The 23,834-nt window shown below is 39.3% G+C and overlaps 1 protein-coding gene across 5 annotated transcripts in view; it reads left to right on the top strand.

Moving 5' to 3' along the window:
* The first annotated feature begins 1,421 nt into the window (after positions 1-1,421).
* Positions 1,422-23,834, top strand: part of CCNT2 (cyclin T2) — a 48,462-nt gene continuing 26,049 nt past the window's right edge. For 2 of the 5 annotated variants that reach the window (XM_081243016.1, XM_081243014.1), the window contains exons 1-3: positions 1,422-1,600; positions 2,429-2,510; positions 4,439-4,465. In XM_081243016.1, the coding sequence (XP_081099142.1) occupies positions 1,443-1,600; positions 2,429-2,510; positions 4,439-4,465 (267 nt within the window). In that variant the 5' untranslated portion in view covers positions 1,422-1,442. Of the gene's footprint in view, positions 1,601-2,428; positions 2,511-4,438; positions 4,466-23,834 lie in introns of those variants that run through there. The other 3 variants (XM_081243017.1, XM_081243015.1, XM_081243018.1) reach the window with 2 other exon arrangements.

Here is a 23,834-nt window from a genome sequence, read left to right as displayed (position 1 = left end):
TACATTGAGCAGCCCCGAAACAATGACAAAAGCCTGGAGATATAATCAAGAACTCAATGAAAAGTAGTATTTATTGCCTTTCGAAGTATGACTTCCTGCATGTATACACTACTATGTATAAAACAGATAACTAATGAGAACCTAGTGTAGAGCACAGGGAACTCTACTCAATGCTCTGTGGTATCCTAAATGGGAAGGAAATCCAAAAAAGACGGGATACACGTATACTTATAGCTGATTCACTTTGCTGTACAGCACAAACTAACACAACATCGTAAAGCAACTATACTCCAATAAAAGTTAATTTAAAAAGGAATCCTGATATAACAATGCAAACAAAAAAGTATGTCTTCCTATACGCTGTATCTTTGGCAAATAGCTAAAATTTAAGTTAGCAACTTTATTCACACACATTAGGCGTTGGCTCAGAGCCAGAGGCCCACCGACTCCCAGTCTGCAAAATTTCTTGCAGGGACAGGATAAAGAGTTAATCAATAGGTATGTGCGGTGTTACCATATTAAACACTGATAACTTTTTAACTCAGTTCCTTTTACACTATCTGCTTCTCTTTAACCTTCTCTTTCAAACTGACTGATTTGAAAACACACTACAGATAGGGACTCCAAACCTAGTTTAGAAATTCAGCTCCTCTGGTTGCTCATCAGATAACCTTTGACAAGCAATTAAAAAAATAAACCCACGGCCTGCGTGGTGGTAGGATTCAAACAAGATAATGTAGAAAAAAATAAAGTGCGGCACAAACGTAGGCGGGTGCGGGGGGGGGAGGGGGGAAGCATTTCTTCTGCACCCTTTCCCAGGTAGGTCCTTCCCCGAGCCGCCCGCTGGGCGGAGGCTGTCCCTCGGGGACTCCGGAGTCGGGAGCCTACGAGACTGCGCAGACCGACGCTAGAGGAAAATGGAGGATGTGGCGCGCGACTGCGACAGAGGAAGGTTCTTCTGTTTTTTAAAGCACCGCCAGACTCCCGGCCCAAGAACCAGCCGGGATTTCAGAGCCCACGCCCAGGCCCCACGGCGCAGCCGCCCGCCCGCGTCTCTCGCCACCCGACACGAAACCAGCCTCTTCTCGCCTCTCCTCCCCGCCCTTCTCCCAGCCAATCCTAGGCCCGGCATGCACCGCGCTGACCTTTCCCTTCCAGCCTACCCCCACCTTTGGGCGCCTCCAAATGACAAGAGGCGCGGAGCATTGTGGTCCCGTGCGCGAGAGCGAGGCCCGGGCCGGAAAAAGAAAGCAAAAGACTAGGGCGAGCCGGTAGGGCGGCCCCCACGCACGCGCACGCGCACGGGCGGTGGCGGTGGTGAAAAAGGGTGGTGCGTGATCTACGGCGAGCGGAGTGGGGCGGGGTCGCGCGGCCTTGGCTGGGTGTCCGCGAGCCGGGAGGGGCGGGGGGTGGGTGAGGGAGCGGGCGGAGGAGGAAGTGTCATGGCGTCCGGCCGTGGAGCTTCTTCTCGCTGGTTCTTTACTCGGGAACAGCTGGAGAACACGCCGAGCCGCCGCTGCGGAGTGGAGGCGGATAAAGAGCTCTCGTACCGCCAGCAGGCGGCCAACCTCATCCAGGACATGGGACAGCGTCTCAATGTGTATCCTTTCCTATTTTGGGCCCTGCGCCTCTCACGCCCTGTCCCCCTCACTACTCGCCCGGTCGCCGGGCCTGGTGCCCCGCGAACATGGCGCCGCCGCCTCGGTCTTTCCTGGGCCTCGGCCGCACCGTAAGAGAAGACAAGCTAGGGTCCTGGAGGCTCCGAGCGGCCGGCGGCGGAGGAGGGGAGGAGAAAGGGAGTCCGGTGAACGCGGGCCGGGAGGCTGCGTTGTGTAATCTGTTTGGGGCCGCGCGTGGTGACGGCGGGGGATGGAAGTGCCGCCCGGGCGAGAGGGAAATCTTAGGGATTATCGCAGAAAAGAGGCGGCTGCTTCTACTTTTAGTCCGAGAAGGGGTTGAGAGCTAGGAGGGAGATGCTGAAAGGCGTAAGTGTTCTCTGCAGCCTTTCCCCGCTCTCATCGCCGGTTTGATGGCGGTTCTCTTGTACCTTGGGAGCGCACGGGACGTCTTTATGTTCCTGGCATGGTTTTGCATGGGTGCGCGCGCGCGTGTTTCAACTGGTTTGATTTTGGGTTTAGTCGTAGCCATTGATAAATCCTTCCTGGGCTCGCTTAATAGCAGTATTGGAGTGGAATGGTCGGCGTTTGTTATTATTCCGGCTATTTATTCGGTGGGGAGCCTTTTCCATCCGCCAGCCCCCACGCCACCATCCTGTGGGTATTTAGTTCCTTATTATTACAGTTTGGGGATTGGTTTTGAGTGAATGGGGGCCTTGGAAAAGAACCGTAGATCGGGAATTTTCCTTCAAAATAGTTTTGGAAAAGAGATCTTGTTTTTCTCCGATATTTCCTAAATGTTAACTTTCCAGCTCTCAGCTTACAATAAACACTGCGATTGTTTATATGCACAGGTTTTACATGCACCATTCTTTCACCAAATTCAATAGAAATGTAAGTACTGTTTTACTAATCTGTTTTTGAAACAACCAGATTTTAATATATAATCGATACGCAGAAAAAAGTTGGTCGTGGATTTTACTATTGTATTTAATGTTCTAAGTTAACAGTGAAGGTGAATCGCGTGGTAAACATTTTGCTTCAAATGTGGGGTTTCTGGTTGGTTGGTTGGTTTTTTAATTTGTGTTGACAAGCTGCCAGGCGCTGTGTCAGGCTCTGCCAGGTCTTTTGAGCTAAGAGATAAATCAGAAGCATTTCTCTTCTCAAAGAGTATTTATTACATTGGTATTCATTTAAATTTTACACTCAACATTTGAACAATTTATAGGTACAATGTAATTGTAGAAAACCCAGTCATTCTGTTGTACATCTTAATTGTATTGGACTCATATTGCTTCAAATACTGTGAATTGGGCTTAGTTTAATTGTAACATTTTCAAATGACCCTTTGAAAGAGTTAAATGTTTAGCAGAAATATTTCATTTGCTAACACAATTTAAGTTGTAAAACGTTCTTGTTTATCACATTTTAGCATTAGTTGTCTACTTAAATTTTTGGTGGTTTGAATGGTGTCTTGCTTCAGAAGTACTATGTCAGAGGTGTGTCTGTGTATGTACAATTAGTTTGAAGTAAATCTTACCTTCCAATACTAAAGTACTGATTTGGAACATATTCTGTAAATTTTGACAAGCTGAGTAGTGGCATTTAGTTGAAATTTTCATTTTAAGTTATGAAAACGGCACTTCGGTGTCTGTTCTTTTCAGAGAAACACGAATACTGTGTTGTACCTGTTATCAAAGGAAATTGCATATTGTTTAGAAATATTTAGCTCTACCTTATTTCTCACCATATTTTTTGCTCACAGCTATTTATAGAATGCTATTCTGAAAGGAGTGTGGAAAAGTTGACCCTGGAAGACTTTATGCAATTTGTGGATTGTCATTAGAACCTTTTAAGAAAACAGTCTTTGAAAAGGTCCTTTTTTTTAGTTGGAATGAAAAGCTTCATAGTTTAGATTGATTCCTATTTTAATCTCTTCTGATCATAAATCTGATTTGGTTTATCAGATTGGCATATAGGTTTATATTAAACAGTATACATTTTGGTGTCTTGCAGTCTCCACTGCTTCTACTTTTCATCTTTTAAATCTGTTTGATTCTTGCTGTTTATATTTTCCCAGTTATTTCTTGTACACAGAACTTAGGTCAGTGATAGTGTTATGGAAGAGAGAGGAAGCCTTTTTGGTATAACATTTAGATTGAGAGAAATACATTTTTATTTAAATTGTCTCCTAAGGCAGTAGTGAACTGATGAATACTAATATAAGTATGGCTTCCCTTAAATAGCCCTGGAATATTCTGGTAGGAATCACAAATCAAAATAGTTCTGGAAATTCTTGATGTGGCTACAGATGTCCTATTTGCTTACTTTTCTACTTCAGTAGTGATTTCACCACAAGACTACACTTCTCCTTTTGAACCCTCCGTCTTTCATAATTTGTCTCTATGGCCTGGTTGGTGTGCTTTAAAGCAAAACCTTACTTAACAGCCAAAATTCACAGCTGTAACTTTAAGTTGACTGGTGAAGCCCAGGTCACTTGCATTCTAACTCTTATGATTTTATTTAAATGCCATCATTTAATAAGAAAGCCAGAGTATTCATTTTTATTACCCTACTTTCTATCTTCTGTGTGTATAAAGGCAGACTTCACTGTTTTACATTGAGTCGTTATTAGGAGAATAATTGAAATCTGATGCTAATTTCTGTTTTGAGAAGTAAATTGCACCCTTCATATGTAACCATTGTCTTTTTTACCTTTGCTATTTTATCAAAAGTGGTTTTAATATTTATTTGTGTTGGTACACTTGCATCAATTGCACAGCCTCACTCTTTTATCTTTTTTTTTTTCCCTATTCTTTTAGGGTGAAGGGGGTGGTCTCAAATTGAATGTGAGTCACTTTCAAATTCATACTCCCTGACATCACTGGGAAAATTTTTCTTACAAGGTTATAATGGAATGTCATGGTAGACTTTAAAAAAGCATGAGTCTCCACCACTAAGTAAATTGAACACCATTTGGTAAATTAAACCGTATAACAAGCTTCAATTTAAAGATGCTAGTAACAACATATATCTAGTTTTATAATAAATATGCATTCATTATGTTAAAATATTTAAAAATATTTATGTGGCTTTATTTTATTTTTTCACATTAACAAATTTAAAAGTAAAAAAATCCCCTAAAGGTCAAGTTGGTCTTGTGTTAAAAGTTAGTGTCAACAGAGCTGTCTTTTATCATTGTTACTTTCTCTTTTTAGAAGGTTGGATGGCTACCAGCAGGAAATGACTTTTATATGTAACCTAATTAAATAAATCTATCCTTTGCTCACTGGATGCAGTGAGGTTTATGTAATTGAGATTAGTAATTGAAGAATGGCCTTGCTGTATCAAGCTCAAGATAAATCTAATGAAGTATATAAAAGAGCCCTGGAACCAGCAGTGCCTCCACAAAGTATGTACTGTGGGAGAGCACCCTCCCAGTTTCAGTCGTAGAATAGATATTGACCCAGCTTTTCCTAGAAACTGTTCATTAGTTTGGTTAGTCAAGTTATGATGCATTTGTTTCTTATATTAATTCCAAGTTTTCAGAGTTCTCTTAAGATGAGGTTGTAAAAAACACACTCTTAGTATTTTTGTTGGTCATGGTCTAGTCTCATATCTCTCTCCAATTCATGTGATCATTTTAATCTTCTCTTTCTTTAGTTCTGTTGCCTCTTTTTTGAGCTGCAGCAATTGAAACATTATAGTATGCCAAAATTTAAATGTAGCTTTGTTTAAGGTCTCAAGAGTGCACAGTAAGTTAAGGGCAGTATTCAGAACTAATGATTTTTGACTATGATGACATCTAAGAATGCACCATCTATGTCATATCTGAGTTTCACTTAATACATCTAAGATTAGTCAGCTGATATGCATAAAGGAACTTGTATTTGCTTGTGCTAAAATTTGATTACCACTTTTTGCTTGCAGTCTTAATCTTTCTCAGTTGACTTGGTTCTTGACTAGTAGATACCGTTTGAAAATTTAAAGATTTTCTTTTTGCATTCCTTTCTTCCCCTGTAAAGACTTAAGTGATTTAAAGGAAAACCATTCTTTTCTCTCTCTAGAAAAGTGCCCACAATCCCTGTTCTTTGTCCGATAATAAAGCGTTCTCCCATTCTAATTTTTATTAAGTCTTTGCATAGAAATTTATTCAAGATTTTTTAATGGTAGATTTCATTCAGTTTACACCAACTGTTGCTTATTTATACTCAAATTGCTCATAAAATTGTCATAAACAATTGCTACTTGTGAAAGAATAACATTTTGGGCAATTTGGTTAGTTAAGGATTTTGTTTAAATTTATATTGTGAAAACCCTAAATTTCTCTCAAACATAGGAATCTAGATAAAGTTAAATGTAACCCCCTTGCCCCCAAAGGACGGGGGGGGGGTTGTTTCCTTTCTTTTTTGGCTATACTCACCAGTACCTCACATAAAGTTGATATCTGGCAATAGTTTGTCAATAGAATGTATCAAATCTTGTTGCTCACAGGTCTGTTGAGTGAATTCTTCTACATTTTCCTCTATATTCATCCTCCCCACATAGACACATTTTAAATGTTTTATTACTGAAAACTAACAGACACATGGTAAATGAAAACAGTAGATAAAGGGATATGATAAACCTCCCTCCCATCCAGGTATCTAAGCCCCCTGCCCTACAGCATTTGCTGTGCACAGTTTCTGTGTGCCCTTTCAGAAATAGTTTTTGCTTGTGCAAGCATATATGTGTGTATTTTTTTCAGCACAGAAAACGGTTTTTGTTTGCTTTTTTCACAGTTCTTAGATCCAGCACACAACAGCAATATGAGAACAGACAGAATTGGACTGGTCCTAGTTGGGGTTAGATGTGGCTGTTTCTGGAGAAGTAATTTTTAATATGGCACCAGAAAAGGATAGTATAGATTGACCCAGTGGATCTCAACCAGAGGCAGCTTTGTCCACCAGGGGACATTTTACAATGTTTAGAGATATTTTTGGTTGTCACAGATGGGAAAGGGGTACTACCGGCATCTGGTGGATAGAAGCCGGGGATGCTGCTAAACATCCTACAATGCATAGGATATTCCTGCAAAACAAAAAGTTACCTGGTACAAAATGTCAGTAGTGCTGAGGTTGAAAAAACCATGGGTAAACCTAAAGAGTTAAGAAGTGAGACTAAAAGCTATGTTATCGTCACTAGATTAATTTTGAGTGTTTGGTGAATTTTATCTGTTCTAGTAAGAAATAGCCTATTTATCTATAATTCTTCAAGGACCATAAGAACAAAGATCACATTTGTAATCTTTTTCTAATTGGGGGCTTTAGGGAAACTTTTTGGTATTTCTAAAATTTAAAGTTTAAATTTAGCTTGTTAATGTTGCTTTTCTGTTAAGTACTAATGTGTTTTTTAGCCTCTTGAGTTTGTTATGAATCTTACAATATTAGAAGATATTTTAGTAGTTTGGTTTCTAATTTTGTTTATGGTGGGGTTTTATTTGGGGTTTTTTTGTTTTGTTTTTTGCGGTACGCGGGCCTCTCACTGTTATGGCCTCTCCCGTTGCGGAGCACAGGCTCCAGACGTGCAGGCTCAGCGGCCATGGCTCACGGGCCCAGCCGCTCCGCGGCATGTGGGATCTTCCCGGACCGGGGCACGAACCCGTGTCCCCTGCATCGGCAGGCTGACTCTCAACCACTGCACCACCAGGGAAGCCCTATGGTGGGTTTTGACATAAATTTTTTTGTTACTCAAATCTACCAGCCTTTAATTTTGCTTTATTTCATTACCTTTATGTTTATCTGGAGATAAATGTCTACCTATATGTATTTACTGATTTCATGGGAAGAGATTCTTGGGTTTTGGCGGTTGTTTTTCCTCGTTAGGTTTATTTTGGTATGTGGTTCCTAAACATTTACTTAAGGTTGATATTCTCTTTCTTACCCCAGATAAGGAAGAAAAGAATCATAAAGGTTAAACACTTCGTCTGAAGTCACACAGCAGCTGAGTGACAAAAGCTAAAAATCGCACCCAGATCTAGACTCCATTGTTCATGCAGTTATCAGTATTTCTGCCTCAAGTATCTGTTACTAGGAATCTTTTCATAGCCCTGAAATTTTTCACTAAAAGCAGTTGATGTGTAAAGCTTTTGTGATGTGCCAGTTGTGATTCACCAACGCTCGGCATGAGAATTATCAGGACGCTCCTCTAAAATATGCTTTCGTGGGCTGTACCTTAGACCTATGTAATCAGAATATTTGTGGTGGGACCTTGGGATCCTCTCCCTTAACAAGCTTCCCAGGTGATACTGATGCCTGCTAAAGTTGAAGACTGTTCGTTTAAATTTTGATGTTTCCCTTGTGTCTCATAAACTGTTACACAGTCAGCCCTCCATGTCTGTGGGTTCTGCATCTGTGGATTCAACCAACTGCAGATCAAAAATATTTGGGAAAAAATTCATTTACAAAGAGCAAAACTTGTATTTACCCCACACCAGTAACTATTTACATAGCATTTGCATTGTATTAGGTATTATAAGTAATCTAGAGATGACTTGAAGTGTAAGTAAGGATGTGCGTAGGATATATGCCATTACTATGCCATTTTATATTAAGAGGCTTGAGTATCCATGGATTTCGGTAAATGTGGAGGGGTCCTAGAACCAATCCCCCGCCTGTGGCTACTGAGAGATGACTGTACACTGGCCGTTTTGTAGACGTTAAATCAGCATGTTTCATTCTTTTACCTATTAAAGTAAAATGTCTTTGAAATCTGAGTGGTTGTTTATATTATAGCTCATTTATGCTTCTGCCTTTTAATTTAATAAAACAATTAGTCGGAGAATAATCTTATGTTCAAAATCCATTAATGCTACTGGAAAATACTGTAGGGCTGTCCAGTAGAACTTTCTGCAATAATGGACGTATTCTGTATCTTTTATGTTCAAAATGATATGTACTGACCAAACACATTTCCTAGATTGTAAATTTGAGATTATTAGACTAGATGATTTCTAAATTCCTTTTCAACTATAAATTGTGTGGATGAAAATTTATTAAGATCTCACTCTGTAGGGCTTCCCTGGTGGCACAGTGGTTAAGAATCCGCCTGCCCATGCAGGGGACATGGGTTCGAGCCCTGGTCCAGGAAGATACCACGTGCTGGAGAGCAACTAAGCCTGTGCGCCATAACTACTGAGCCTGCACTCTATAGCCCATGAGTCACAACTACTGAGCCCGCATGCCACAACTGAAGCCCGTGCACCTAGAGCCCGTGCTCTGCAACAAGAGAAGCCACTGCAATGAGAAGCCCACACACTGCAACAAAGAGTAGTCCCCGCTCGCTGCAACTAGAGAAAGCCCCTGCGCGGCAACAAAAACCCAATGCAGCCAAAAATAAAGAAATAAAATAAATAAATTTATTTTTTTTTAAATTCCACTATGTAATAGGCATTTTACTTATGGCAGCTGAAGTATTCTCCTCCTGAGGAAACAGATGCAATTACTAAGTTACTTGTCCAGAAAGTAGCCGTATGTGATTGGCGTTTGAACCTAGATCCCTAGCCTGATCGCATGCTGCAGTTCTCGCTTGTGTCTAATGTGCTTAAGAAATGTTCCTAATGTGTTTCAGAAATAGGGCACACTAATTATTGATGCCAGTGATTTCTAAGGAGGAGATGAGTATACAAGTGAATAATGAAAATACTCTCAGATTTTGCTTTTCTCATTGGGTGAAATCCAGTGAAGTCCTCTCTTGAGTTAGGCCCCAATCCCTCCTTCAGCCATACATCAATCTTAGAATTTACGCATTGTGCACCCCTATTTTTCCATGTGGTGCTTTCCCTTCACTTTTCATGTGATCCTGACCTGTCAGGTTGTGAGACTGAGCTGAAGTTCCAACTCTTCATAAACCATTCCCCAGATAACTCCACTCTTTCACTTCTGTTTGATTCTCTGACCTTATCCTTTGGGTCCTGTTCACCTCCTGTTCTATTTCATCTATTTGGTATTCTTTAGTGCTGTAATGTAACTGTGCATATATGAAATGAAGTGGGTTTCTTTGTGTTTTTTGTTTGGTTGGTTGGTTGAGTTTTTTTGGCCATGCCACGTGGCATGCAAGATCTTAGTTCCCCAACCAGGGGTCGAACCCGTGCCCCCCAACAGTGGAAGCGCGGAGCAAGTGGGTTTTTTTAATTGTTATAAAATGAAACACAAACATGTAAAACCACTAAATATATAGCATAGTGAATTATTATAAGGTAAACAACTTTGTAACTACCACTCAAATCAAACAAGGGAACTTTGCTAACTACCCCAGAAGTGCCTTCATGTTCTCCATCCCAATGTCAACCCTTTCCTTCCCTCCACAAAGGGATAGAAAAACTGTTCTATCCTTTCCCATTATTAAAGATTTGATAGGTTTCTTAAATCTTTCAAGGTACAGGTTTCCCCTCTATCCCTTTCTTTTACTTAAATTTTATCTGTTGAAAGACCTAGGACATTATACCTGTAGAGTTTCCACCTGTCTGGGTTTTGCTAACTGTATATTCATGGTGCAGTTTATTATGTTCCTTTGTTGGTGTATTCCCTGCAAATTGCCAGTTGGATCCAGAAATTTGATCAGACTCATGTTAGATCCCTTTGGCAGGACTACAGGTGATGTTATATTCTTTAATCAGCAGGCACCTAATGTCTGGTTGTCTTTTTGTGGTGTTAGCAGCTGTTGATATTCAATGCCTAGATCCTTTTATTCATTGTGATACTTCAATTCTGTCATTTCTTCTTCATTTATTAATTGGAATGTTTGTATAGTGAAATGTTGTGATTCATCATTATTTGGACATCCAGTGGTACAAGTTCATATAGGAAAGGCAGAATAAATACTTGATTCTTGCCCTATATTTACCACCTTTGTTGAAAGAAAATTCACATACCATATATTTCATCCTTTGAAAGTGTACAATTCAGTGGTTTTTGCATACATTCACAAAGTTGTACATCAATTTTAGAAATCCGTATCACCCCAAGAAGAAATCCCACATCCTTTAGCCATCTCTTCCCATTCTTCCAACCAGCCTATTCTGGACAGTCCCTATAAATGGAATCATTCAATGTGTGGTCCTTTGTGACTGGCCTCTTTCACTTAGTACATAATATTTTCAAGGTTCATCTGTGTTGTAGCATGTATCAGTACTTCATTTATTTTTCTTGCTAACTACCATTATACCACATTTTGTATATACATTTATCAGTTAGTGGACATTTGGGTTGTTTCTACTTTTTGGCTGTTACATTGCTACTATGAACATTTATGTATGTTTTTGTGTAGATACATGTTTTGGTTTCTCTTGAATATATACCCAGGAGTAGAATTGCTGGACCATCTAACTCTGTCTGTACCCGTATAGTCTGGGATAGTTTCCTTAGTATCTGTTATAGCAAGATATTCCAGGTTCATCCTGTATATTTTATATCCACAGCTGAAACTCTGCTTTTTCTTTTAGTAGAAATGGTATTTCAAGATATCAACCTGGACCCTGGAGATACTCATTGTTGCTATGTTTGTCTTGTTTTTAGGCATCTTCAATAAACAGCAAGGAAATACATAGTACAGTAAATATGTATTCACTATACGCATCAACATATTGTTTATTATTCATTTAACAGTAAATATATGAACTATACAAAATATAGGTGGACTTGTTTTATATATATATTTTTTAAATACATATATTTAAGATATCTTAGGAATTCATTCTGATTCAAGCAACAATAGCATTTTTACTTAACTTTTTTTTTTTTAAACCTCTTTTGTACTACATCTTTGTGACCTTTCTTTCACACCAAAAATCTTAGTTTTGAAGGATGTGGGAATGATAGAATTTAAATATCCCAATATCACTTGTTAATCCCACATTACACAAACATGTTTCAGAATTACAGTACAACCACCACCAGTGTAATTACTGAGAACATATTTTTGTTTGCTTTCCCCTCTCACCCCTGGTTTTTAAAAGTTGTATCTACATTATCATAAATAGCCATTACAAAACTCTCCCTTTTAATCTTCATTCAACCTTAGTTCTGCAAGTAACTTTATTTGTATTGTTCACTACCAGTGTGTATGTTGAAGTCTCTGTAGTCATTTTGATTGTTTAAAGTTATCTTGAAGATCATGGAAACAATATTGTCTAAATCCTTGGATGTTGATAATTGTTTGTGCCCTTTATATCCAAGGTCAGTTTTGCTGGATATAAAATTTTTGGCTTGTGCTTTCTTTTCTTGAGTATCTTAAATATGTAACAATTGCTTTTTTCTTTTTTCCTGGTATAAAGCATTGCTGGCAGTTTGGGTGGTGATCTAACTTTCTTATATTTATTTTTGCCTAAGTGGTCAAAGGATTTTTTTTCCTTAAAAATCTAGGTGGTTCTGGGTTGATATGCTCAGGTGTGTGATGTGCTCTTTGAATGTGTGATTTCATATCTTTTTTACTTAGGTTTTGTGTTATGAATCGTTTTTTTTCTCTTTTTTTAACATCTTTATTGGAGTATAATTGCTTTACAATGCTGTGTTAGTTTCTGCTGTATAACAGAGTTAATCAGCTATACATATACATACATCCACATATCTCCTCCCTCTTGCATCTCCCTCCCACCCTCCCTATCCCACCCCTCTAGGTGGACACAGAGCACCTAGCTGATATCCCTGCGCTATGCGGCTGATTCCCACTAGCTATCTACTTTACACTTGGTAGTATATATATGTCCATGCCACTCTCTCACTTCATCCCAGCTTACCCTTCCCCCTCCCTGTGTCAAGTCCATTCTCTACATCTGCATCTTTATTCCTGTCCTGCCCCTATGTTCTTCAGAACCATTTTGGGGGGGGGATTCCATATATATGTGTTAGCATACGGTATTTGTCTTTCTCTTTCTGACTTACTTCACTCTATCTGAAAGACTCTAGGTCCATCCACCTCACTACAAATAACTCAGTTTCGTTTCTTTCTATGGCTCAGTAATATTCCATTGTGTATATATGCCATATCTTTTTTATCCACTCATGTGTCGATGGACACATAGGTTGCTTCCATGTCCTGGCTATTGTAAATAGAGCTGCAGTGAACATTGTGATACATGACTCTTTTTGAATTATGGTTTTCTCAGGGTATATGCCCAGTAGTGGGATTGCTGGGTCGTATGGTAGTTCTAGTTTTAGTTTTCTAAGGAACCTCCATACTGTTCTACATAGTGACTGTATCAATTTACATTCCTACCAACAGTGCAAGAGGGTTCCATGTTCTCCACACCCTCTCCAGCATTTATTGTTTGTAGATTTTTTTTTTAAGATGTTGGGGGTAGGAGTTTATTAATTAATCTATTTATTTTTGCTGTGTTGGGTCTTTGTTTCTATGCGAGGGCTTTCTCTAGTTGTGGCAAGCGGGGGCCACTCTTCATCGCTGTGTGCGGGCCTCTCTTGTTGCGGAGCACAGGCTCCAGACGCACAGGCTCGGTAGTTGTGGCTCACGGGCCTAGTTGCTACGCAGCATGTGGGATCCTCCCAGACCAGGGCTCGAAGCCGTGTCCCCTGCATTAGCAGGCAGATTCTCAACCACTGCGCCACCAGGGAAGCCCGTGTTTGTAGATTTTTTGATGATGGCCATTCTGACTGGTGTGAGGTGATACTTCACGGTAGTTTTGACTTGCATTTCTCTAATGATTAGTGATGTTCGGCATCCTTTCATGTGTTTGTTGGCAATCTGTATATCCTCTTTGGAGAAATGTCTGTTTAGGTCTTCTGCCCATTTTTGGATCGGGTTGTTTATTTTTTTGATATTAAGCTGCATGAGCTTCTTGTATATTTTGTCAGTAGCTTTGTTTGCAAATATTTTCTCCCATTCTGAGGGTTATCTTTTCATCGTGTTTATGTTTTTCTTTGCTGTGCAAAAGCTTTTAAGCTTCATTAGGTCCCGTTTGTTTATTTTTGTTTTTATTTCCATTTCTCTAGGAGGTGGGTCAAAAAGGATCTTGCTGTGATTTATGTCATAGAGTGTTCTGCCTATGTTTTCCTCTTAAGAGTTTGATAGTGTCTGGCCTTACATTTAGGTCTTTAATCCATTTTGAGTTTATTTTTGTGTATGGTGTTAGGGAGTGTTCTAATTTCATTCTTTTACATGTAGCTGTCCAGTTTTCCCAGCACCACTTACTGAAGAGGCTCTCTTTTCTCCATTGTATATTATTGCCTCCTTTATCAAAGATAAGGTGACCATATGTGCGTGGGTTTATTTCTGGGCTTTCTATCCTGTTCCATTGATCTATATTTCTGTTTTTGTGCCAGTACCATACTTTCTTGATTACTGTAGCTTTGTAGTATAGTCTGAAGTCAGGGAGCCTGATTCCTCCAGCTCCGTTTTTCTTTCTCAGGGTTGCTTTGGCTATTCGGGGTCTTTTGTGTTTCCATACAAATTGTGAAGTTTTTTGTTCTAGTTCTGTGAAAAATGCCATTGGTAGATTGATAGGGATTGCACTGAGTCTGTAGATTGCCTTGAGTAGTATGGTCTTTTTAACAATGTTAATAGTATGGTCTTTTAAACAATATTAATTCTTCCAATCCATGAACACAATACATCTCTCCATCTGTTTGTGTCATCTTTAATTTCTTTCATCAGTGTTTTATAGTTTTCTGCATACAGGTCTTTTGTCTCCTTAAGTAGGTTTATTCCTAGGTATTTTATTTTTTTTTGTTGAGTGGTAAATGGGAGTGTTTCCTTAATTTCTCTTTCAGATATTTCATCATTGATGTATAGGAATGCAAAAGATTTCTGTGCTTTAATTTTGTATCCTGCTACTTTACCAAATTCATTGATTAGCTCTAGTAGTTTTCTGGTAGCATCTTTAGGATTCTCTATGTATAGTAGCACGTCATCTGCAAACAGTGACAGTTTTACGTCTTCTTTTCCAATTTGGATTCCTTTTATTTCTTTTTCTTCTCTGATTGCAGTGGCTAGGACTTCCAAAACTCTGTTGAATAATAGTGGTGAGAGTGGGCAACCTTATCTTGTTCCTGATCTTAGTGGAAATGCTTTCAGTTTTTCACCATTGAGAACGATGTTGGCTGTGGGTTTGTCATATATGGCCTTTATTATGTTGAGGTAAGTTTCCTCTATGCCTACTTTCTGGAGGGTTTTTTTCATACATGGGTGTTGAATTTTGTCAAAAGCTTTTTCTTCATCTATTGAGATGATCATATGGTTTTTCTCCTTCAGTTTGTTAATACGGTGTATCACATTGATTGATTTGCGTATATTGAAAATATTGAAGAATCCTTGCATTCCTGCAATAAACCCCACTTGATCATGGTGTATGATCCGTTTAATGTGCTGTTGGATTCTGTTTGCTAGTATTTTGTTGAGGATTTTTGCATCTATGTTCATCAGTGATATTGGCCTGTAGTTTTCTTTCTTTGTGACATCTTTGTCTGGTTTTGGTGTCAGGGTGATGGTGGCCTTGTAGAATGAGTTTGCGAGTGTTCCTCCCTCTGGTATGTTTTGGAAGAGTTTAAGAAGGATAAGTGTTAGCTCTTCTCTAAATGTTTGGATTCACCTGTGAAGCCATCTGGTCCTGGGCTTTTGTTTGTTGGAAGATTTTTAATCACAGTTTCAATTTCAGTGCTTGTGATTGGTCTGTGTATATTTTCTGTTTCTTCCTGGTTCAGTCTCAGAAGGTTGTGCTTGTCTAAGAATGTCCATTTCTTCCAGTTTGTCCATTTTATTGGCATACACTTGCTTGTAGTAATCTCTCATGATCCTTTGTATTTCTGCAGTGTCAGTTGTTCTCCTTTTTCATTTCTAATTGTGTGGATTTGAGTCTTCTCCCTTTTTTTCTTGATGAGTCTGGCTAATGGTTTATTAATTTTATCTTCTCAAAGTACCAGCTTTTAGTTTTACTGATCTTTGCTATCATTTCCTTCATTTCTTTTTCATGTATTTCTGATCTGATCTTTATGCTTTCTTTCCTTCTGCTAACTTTGGTGGTTTTTTGTTCTTCTTTCTGTAATTGCTTTAGGTGTAAGTTTAGGTTGTATATTTGAGATTTTTTTGTTTCTTGTGGTAGGATTGTATTGCTATAAACTTCCCTCTTAGAACTGCTTTTGCTGCATCCCATAGGTTTTGGGTCATCGTGTTTTCATTGTCATTTGTTTCTAGGTATTTTTTGGTTTCCTTTTTGATTTCTTCTATGATCTCTTGGTTAAGTATTGTTTAGCCTCTATGTATTTGTATTTTTTACAGATTTTTTCCTGTAATTGATATCTAGTCACAAAGCATTGTGGTTGGAAAAGATACTTGATACAATTTCAGTTTTCTTACATTTACCAAGGCTTGATTTGTGACCCAAGATATGATCTATCCTGGACAATGTTCCATGAGCACTTGAGAAGAAAGTGTAATCTGCTCTTTTTGGATGGAATGTCCTATAAATATCAATTAAGTCCATCTTGTTTAACGTATCATTTAAAGCTTGTGTTTCCTTATTTATTTTCATTTTGGATGATCTGTCCGTTGGTGAAAGTGGGGTGTTTAAGTCCCCTACTATGATTGTGTTACTGTCGATTTCTCCTTTTATGGCTGTTAGCATTTGCCTTATGTATGGAGGTGCTCCTATGTTGGGTGCATAAATATTTACAATTGTTATATCTTCTTCTTGGATTGAGCCCTTGATCATTATGTAGGGTGCTTCTTTGTCTCTTGTCTTTATTTTAAAGTTTATTTTGTCTGGTTTGAGAATTGCTACTCCAGCTTTCTTTTGATTTCCATTTGCATGGAATATCTTTTTCCATCCCCTCACTTTCAGTCTGTATGTGTCTCTAGGTCTGAAGTGGGTCTCTTGTAGACAGCATATATATGGGTCTTGTTTTTGTATCCATTCAGCCAGTCTGTGTCTTTTGGTGGGAGCATTTAATCCATTTACATTTAAGGTAATTATCAATATAACTAAATTAAAAAAAGTAATTTTAAAAAGAGAGAAGGAAAAAAGAGAGCAAACCAAAATAACAAATCTTCCAATGATAACAAGCACTGAAAACTATACTAAAAAACAAAAACAAAAAACAGTCTGTCAGAACCCTAGGACAAATGGCAAAAGCAAAGCTATACAGACAGAAAACACACAAAGAAGAATACACATACACACAAAAAGAGAAAAAGGAAAAAATATATGTATATAAAAAATTTAAAAAAAGAAGAGAGCAACCAAATCAGTAAGCAAATCTACCAGTCATAATAAACTCTAAATGCTAAACTAAGATAAACATAGAACCAGAAATAAATTAGATGCAGAAAGCAAACCCCAAGTCTGTAGTTGCTCCCAAAGTCCACCACCTCAATTTTGGGTTGATTTGTTGTCTATTTAGGTATTCCACAGATGCAGGTACATGAAGTTGATTGTGGAGATATAATCCGCTGTTCCTGAGGCTGCCTGGAGAAATTTCCCTTTCTCTTCTTTGTTCGCACAGCTCCCGGGGTTCAGGTTTGTATTTGGACCCACCTCTGCGTGTAGGTCGCCTGAGGACATCTGTTCCCCACCCAGACAGGACAGGGGTAAAGGATTGGCTGATTCGGGGGCTCTGGCTCACTCAGGCCCTGGGGTGGGGAGGGGTACGGATGCAGGGCGAGCCTGTGGCGGCAGAGGCTAGTGTGACGTTGCACCAGCCTTATGCACGCTGTGTGTTCTCCCAGGGAAGTTGTCCCTGGATCACGGGACCCTGGCAGTGGCGGGCTGCACAGGCTCCCAGGAGGGGAGGTGTGGATAGTGACCTGTGCTTGCACACACGCTTCTTGGTGACTGCAGCGGCAGCCTTAGGGTCTCATGCCCATCTCTGGTGTCCGTGCTGATAGCCACTGCTCGTGCCTGTCTCTGGAGCTCGTTTAGGCGGTGCTCTGAATCCCCTCTCCTTGCGCACCTGGAAACAGTGGTCTCTTGCTTCTTTGGCAGCTCCAGACTTTTTCCCGGACTCCCTCCCAGCTAGCTGTGGCGCACTAGCCCCCTTCAGGCTGTGTTCACGGAGCCAACCCCAGTCCTCTCCCTAGGATCTGACCTCTGAAGCCTGAGCCTCAGCTCCCAGCCCCCGCCCACCCCAGCGGGTGAGCAGACAAGCCTCTTGGGCTGGTGACTGCTGGTCGGCACCGATCCTCTGTGCGGGCATGTCTCATCTTTGCCCTCCGCACGCCTGTGGCTGTGCTCTTCTCCGTGGCTCTGAAGCTCCCCCCACCCCCCCGCCCACCCCTCGTCTCCACCAGTGAAGGGGCTTCCTAGTGTGTGGAAACCTTTCCTCCTTCACAGCTCCCTCCTGGGGGTGCAGGTCCCGTCCCTATTCTTCTGTCTCTGTTTATTCTTTTTTCTTTTGCCCTACCCAGGTATGTGGGGAGTTTCTTGCCTTTTGAGAGGTCTGAGGTCTTCTGCCAGTGTTCAGTAGGTGTTCTGTAGGAGTTGTTCCATATGTAGATGTAGTTTTGACGTATTTGTGGGGAGGAAGGTGATCTCCATGTCTTACTCCTCCACCGTCTTGTAGGTGCAAATTCACCATCTGAATCATTTTTTTAATGTCTGTTAGTTTGGAGGTGTGTTGGTTTGTTAAATTTTTTGGTGTTTTTAATTGTTGTAAAATATAACATAAAATGTAACATTTAAACCATTTTTAAGTGTACAGTTCAGTGGCATTAAGTACATTCACATTGTGTGCATCCATCCATATCCAGAACGTTTTATCTTCACAAACTGAAAGTCTATTTAGTAATCAAACTTCACATTTCCCCTTTCTCCCTGCCCCCAGCAACCACCATTCTACTTTGCTATGAATTTCACTATTCTTGGTACCTCCTATAAGTGGAGTCTTAAAATATTTTAACTTTCACGTCTAGCTTATTTCACTTTACCTGATGTCTTCAAGATTCATGTTTGTTGTAGCATGTGTCAGAATTTCCTTTCTTTCTAAAGCTGAGTAATATTCCATTGTATGTTTGTACTACAGTTGTTCATCCATTTTAATTTGTTAATGGACAGATGGATAGCTGCTATAAACATGAATATACAAATTGCTCAATTCCTTGCTTTCAGTATTTCAGGGTGTATACCCAGAAATGGATTTACTGGATCACATTGTAATTCTGGGTTTAATTTTTTGAGGAACTGCCATACTGTTTTCCATAGCAATAGCACCATCTCATATTCCAACTAGTAATGCACACAGATGCCAATTTCACATCCTCACCAACACTCTTGTTTGGTGTTTTTGGCTGCATTGGGTCTTTGTTGCTGCGCACAGGCTTTTCTCTGGTTGCGGAAAGTGGCTACTCTTCATTGCGGTGGCTTGTCTTGTTGCAGAGCACGGGCTCTGGGCGTGTGGACTCTAGGGTGCAGGCTCGGTAGTTGTGGCTCACGGGCTTAGCTGCTCTGCAGCATGTGGGATCTTCCCGGACCAGGGCTTGAACCCGTGTCCCCTGCATTGGCAGGCGGATTCTTAACCACTGTGCCACCAGGGAAGCCCCACCAACACTTACTCTTCTCTGGTTTTCTGATAGTAACCATCCTAATAGGTGTGAAGTGATATTCATTGTAGTTTTGATTTGAGATTCTCTGAGGACTACTGGTGTTGAGCATCTTTTCATGTGTTTATTGGTCATTTATCTTCTTTGGAGAAATGTCTACTCAAGTCCTTTGTCCATATTTTAGTTGGGTCTTTTGTTGTTAAGTATATGAGTTCTTCATATACTCTGGATGTTGATCCCTTATCATATACATGATTTGCAAGTATTTTCTCCCATTCTGTAGGCCAACTTCATATATATGTATATAATATATATTTTAGTGCACAAAAGTTTTGAATTTTGATGAAGTCCAAATTTTTTCTTTTGTTGCCTGTGCTTTTGGTGTCATATCCAAGAAATCATTGCTGGGCTTCCCTGGTGGCGCAGTGGTTGAGAGTCCGCCTGCCGATGCAGGGGACACGGGTTCATACCCCAGTCCGGGAAGATCCCACGTGACGCAGAGCGGCTGGGCCCGTGAGCCATGGCTGCTGAGCCTGCGCGTCCAGAGCCTGTGTTCCACAACGGGAGAGGCCCCAACAGTGAGAGGCCCGCGTACCACAAAAAAAAAAGAAAAAGAAATCATTGCCAAATCCAAAATTATTTCCCGTCTTCTTCTAAGTTTTATAATTTTAGGTCTTACATTTAAGCCTTTGGTCCATAGTGAGCTAATTTTTATATATGGTGTAAGGTAAGGGTCTAATTTTTGCATGCGGATGTTGTTTTCTCAGTACCATTTGTTGAACTTTTTTTAAAGCAAGTCTTTCTAGTGTGATTTTTGTTGCTTGGGGACAACTCTTCTAACTTTTTTCTTATAGTATCTTTGTAAGACCTAAATACTTCTTGTGATACTCACTTTTTTGAGAGATTAGTTTTCCTGAGTTTTAAGTAGATGTGTTTCAGAGGAGCTTTTCTAACTTCACTGTTATTTTGTGTAATATTCAGAAATGTAGCAGGTTGCTTTCTGGGGTTTCCTGGCTGTGTTCCCCTACCTCATTTTTATCTCTGCTTTGCCTTGTACCTATCCTGCCAATTTTGCTTTATGTTCCCAGTTTTTCTTCAATATGGAGTCCTGGAAGGGAGCCTTGGAAGATCAGTTTCAAAAGTTCATAGAAGTTAGCTTCGACCCTTTAAGCCTTATTCTAGGCCTCATGCATTCATCCACTTAATTGGACTTGACATAATTTTTCCGAGGTTTAGCTGCTGTTATCAGATTGGCCCGCCATGGTTTCCAGTGGATGCCTGTTGGCTACTTTGAGTTTCTTCTGTTATCAAATCCAGCATATGCCCCATTACTTCCCTTTCCTTATTGCATAGATGCTGATACTGTAGATATTGTGGTTACAGTAGCCTGTTTTCTCCTCTCCCATTTGTATTTTGGGATTTCCTTGTTAAGTGGTTTGGTTATAAGCATCCGTAGGCTCTTGGTTTTGCTGTCTTGTTACTCTGATTCTCTGATTTTCTGTGGAGATTTGGGTAAGCAAGGCAGAAGATCCATCAGAGAGAGTTTGATAGACATATGAAAGCATGTGATATTCTTGTTAGATTTTTTTTCAGATTGATTCTGAAAAGAGCTCAGAGTTTAAAAAAAAAAGCTTTAAGGTTATTTTGAAACATGGTGCTCTTTATGTATAGTTACATATGTTGACTGATGGAGTGTATTGACCATATCTTCTACAAGTCTTTATAAAGTCTTCATGAAACAGCTTTTTTCCCTCAAAATTAAATGATTGTAAAATATTCACATAATTCATACCTTTTTTCGTGCACACACATACTTGTGTCTGCTAGTCTTGATAGTTCATATGCTTCTTTGATGGCTTTAGCTTATTTGTCCCAGAACTAAGAAAGTATCTTATACAATTTGGTGATGTAGTAATTCTAAACTGAGCCTGGTCTATAGAATCGAGCAGATTTTTATGTTAACAAATATGCAAAGAGTGTTTGCATTAGCCAAGGCACACAAAGGTCTCTGTATGAAGACTGACTTTATGTAATTTATAAACTGATTTTGAAGGCATAACAGATATTTTTAGTACATAAAATTGTTTACTGTAATTTTTTTAAGTGAAAATCAAATTATATCACTATACATTCTACTATAAACATGTATACACATTCTAGGGAATGAGGAAAGTGATAGAAACATCCTTACCACCCCACAGCATTTTGGGACATTAACTTAATATTTTATACTTAAATGTAAGTTGTGGTTCTGGTTGTAAAGCTGGCATGTTAAGTACTCTGTGTATGTCATATTTAAGGAAATAGATGTGATGTGAACTAATGGGCACAGGGTTTCTTTTGGGGGCGATGAAAATATACCTTAAATTCACCAGTTTAGAATGTGCAATTCAGTGGGTATATTTATAGAATTGTGCAGCCATTATCACAATCTAAGTGTATAGTACTTTCATCACCCCAGAAAGAAACCCCATGCCTATTAGCAGTTCACTGATTTTTCTCCCCACTCCCAATCCTGGACAACCATTCTGTCTCTGTAGATTTGCCTATTCTGGACATTGCATATAAATGGAATTATGCAATATGTGGTATTACACTTAGCATAATGTTTCCAAGATTTGCCCATGGTTTAGCATATATTAGCACTTAATTCCTTTTTACTGCTGAGTAACATTCCATTCATTGTGTGGATATACCTCATTTTATTCGTCTATTTATCAGTTTGTGGACATCTAGGTTGTTTCAGATTTTTTGCTATTGTGAATAATGCTGGTGTGAACATTCGTGTGCAAGGTTTTGTGTCGAGTTATGGTTTTGTTTTCTCCTGGGTATATACCTGGGAGTGGAATTGCTGGATTGTATGGTAAACCTAGACCTCAATAATCTTAGGTAGCTTTTTTTTTAAATATATTTTTATTTATTTTTATTTATTTATTTATTTTGGCGGCACCAGGTCTTAGTTGCGGCACATGGGATCTTCCTTGTGGCGTGAAGGATCTTTTAGTTGAGGCATGTAGACTTCTTAGTTGCTGCATGTGGACACTCAGTTGCAGCATGCATGCCGGATCTAGTTCCCTGACTAGGGATTGAACCCGGGCCCCCTGCATTGTGAGTGAGGAGTCTTACCCACTGAACCACCAGGGAAGTCCCTTGGATAGCTTTTTTAAAGACATTTTGTGAAACTGCCAAATTGTTTTCCAAAGTATTCATACCATTTTACCTTCCCACAAACAACGTTAAATGGTTCCACTTTCTCCACATCTTTGCCAACACTTAAACTGTCTTTTTTCAAACTTATGGTTCTCCTAGTGAGTGTACAGTAGTATCTCGTGGTTTTGATGTGCATTTCCATAATGATTAATGGTCTGGAGCATCTTTTCATGTGTGTGTTGGCTATTTGTATATGCTTAAGCCTTGAACAGTGCAGGGTTTAGGGACCCCACCCCCACACACTAGGAAATATGCATAGAACGTTACAGTTGCCCTGCCCTCTGTATACAAGGTTCTGCATCTGTGGATTCAACCCACTGCAGTTGCTAAGGCACTGTAGTATGTATTTATTGAAAAAAATCTAAGTTGTAGGACATCTTTATATATTCTGGGTAATAATCGCTTATCAGAAAAATAATTTGGGAGTATTTTCTTCCATTCCATTGCTTGTCTTTTTCACATTCTTGATGGTGTCATTTGTAGCACATGTATCCAATTTATTAATATTTTTCTTTTGTCACTTGTGCTTTGGTATGTCTAAGAAAGCATTGCCTGATCCAAAGTCATGAAGATTTATTGCTGTATTCTTCTAGGAGTTTTTTAAAATAGTTTTAGCTCTTACATTTTGGGCTGTGATCCATTTTCAGTTACTTTTGGTGTGTGGTGTTAAAGAGGGAGGGATGGACTTCATTTTTTTGCATGTGATTATATGGTTGTCCCAGCACTATTAGGTGAAAAGACTGTTTATTGAATTATCTTGACACTCTTGTTGAAAAATCAGTTGACCATAAATATGTTTATTTCTGAACTCTTTGTTCTATTCCACAACCTATATGTCTTTATGCAGTACCACATAGTCTTGATTACTGTAGCTTGTAAGTTTTGAATTCAGGAAGTATGAGTCTTTCCAACTTTGTTCTTCTTTTTCAAGGTTGTTTTGGTTATTCTCTGTCCCTTGCATTTCCATATGAATTTTAGGATCAGCTGGTCAGTTTCTGCAAAAAAGAAGCTGGGATTTGACAGGGATTGTGTGAATCTGTAGATCAATTTGGAGAATCAGGCCATCTTCACAGTATAAATTCTTCTATAATATTAGTTTTTGTTTGTTTAGCCATCTGAAGAAAAGTGGTCTTTTTAAGGTTTATGTGGCATGATAGAATACATGTGCAACGTTAATGTTCTTATTTCACAATACTATGATTGTTTATTATGGGCTGGTAGGAGCTGAATATGTAAGGGAGAGTTGAACACCAACATTTGAAATGCTAAGGGTATTTTAAACTATAAATTGATTTTTTTTCATTTTTGTAACAAATTCATAATGATGAGGTACTCCTCAATAAATAAATTTTAAAATGCCAAATTGTGTTAAGCATATTAAATGTATTTAAATATAATGTAATTACTCTGAAAATCAAGCCCTGTTCTCTTCATCAGTACTATTTTTCAGCAATACTGAATACTAGTATTTTTTCGGTCTTTATTAAG

The sequence above is a fragment of the Mesoplodon bidens genome, assembly GCF_964165515.1.
Source record: "Mesoplodon bidens genome assembly, chromosome: 8".
Lineage (NCBI taxonomy): Eukaryota > Metazoa > Chordata > Mammalia > Artiodactyla > Ziphiidae > Mesoplodon > Mesoplodon bidens.
The sequence above is the reverse complement of the archived record's forward strand: the minus strand, read 5'-3'. Positions and strand labels throughout refer to the sequence as shown.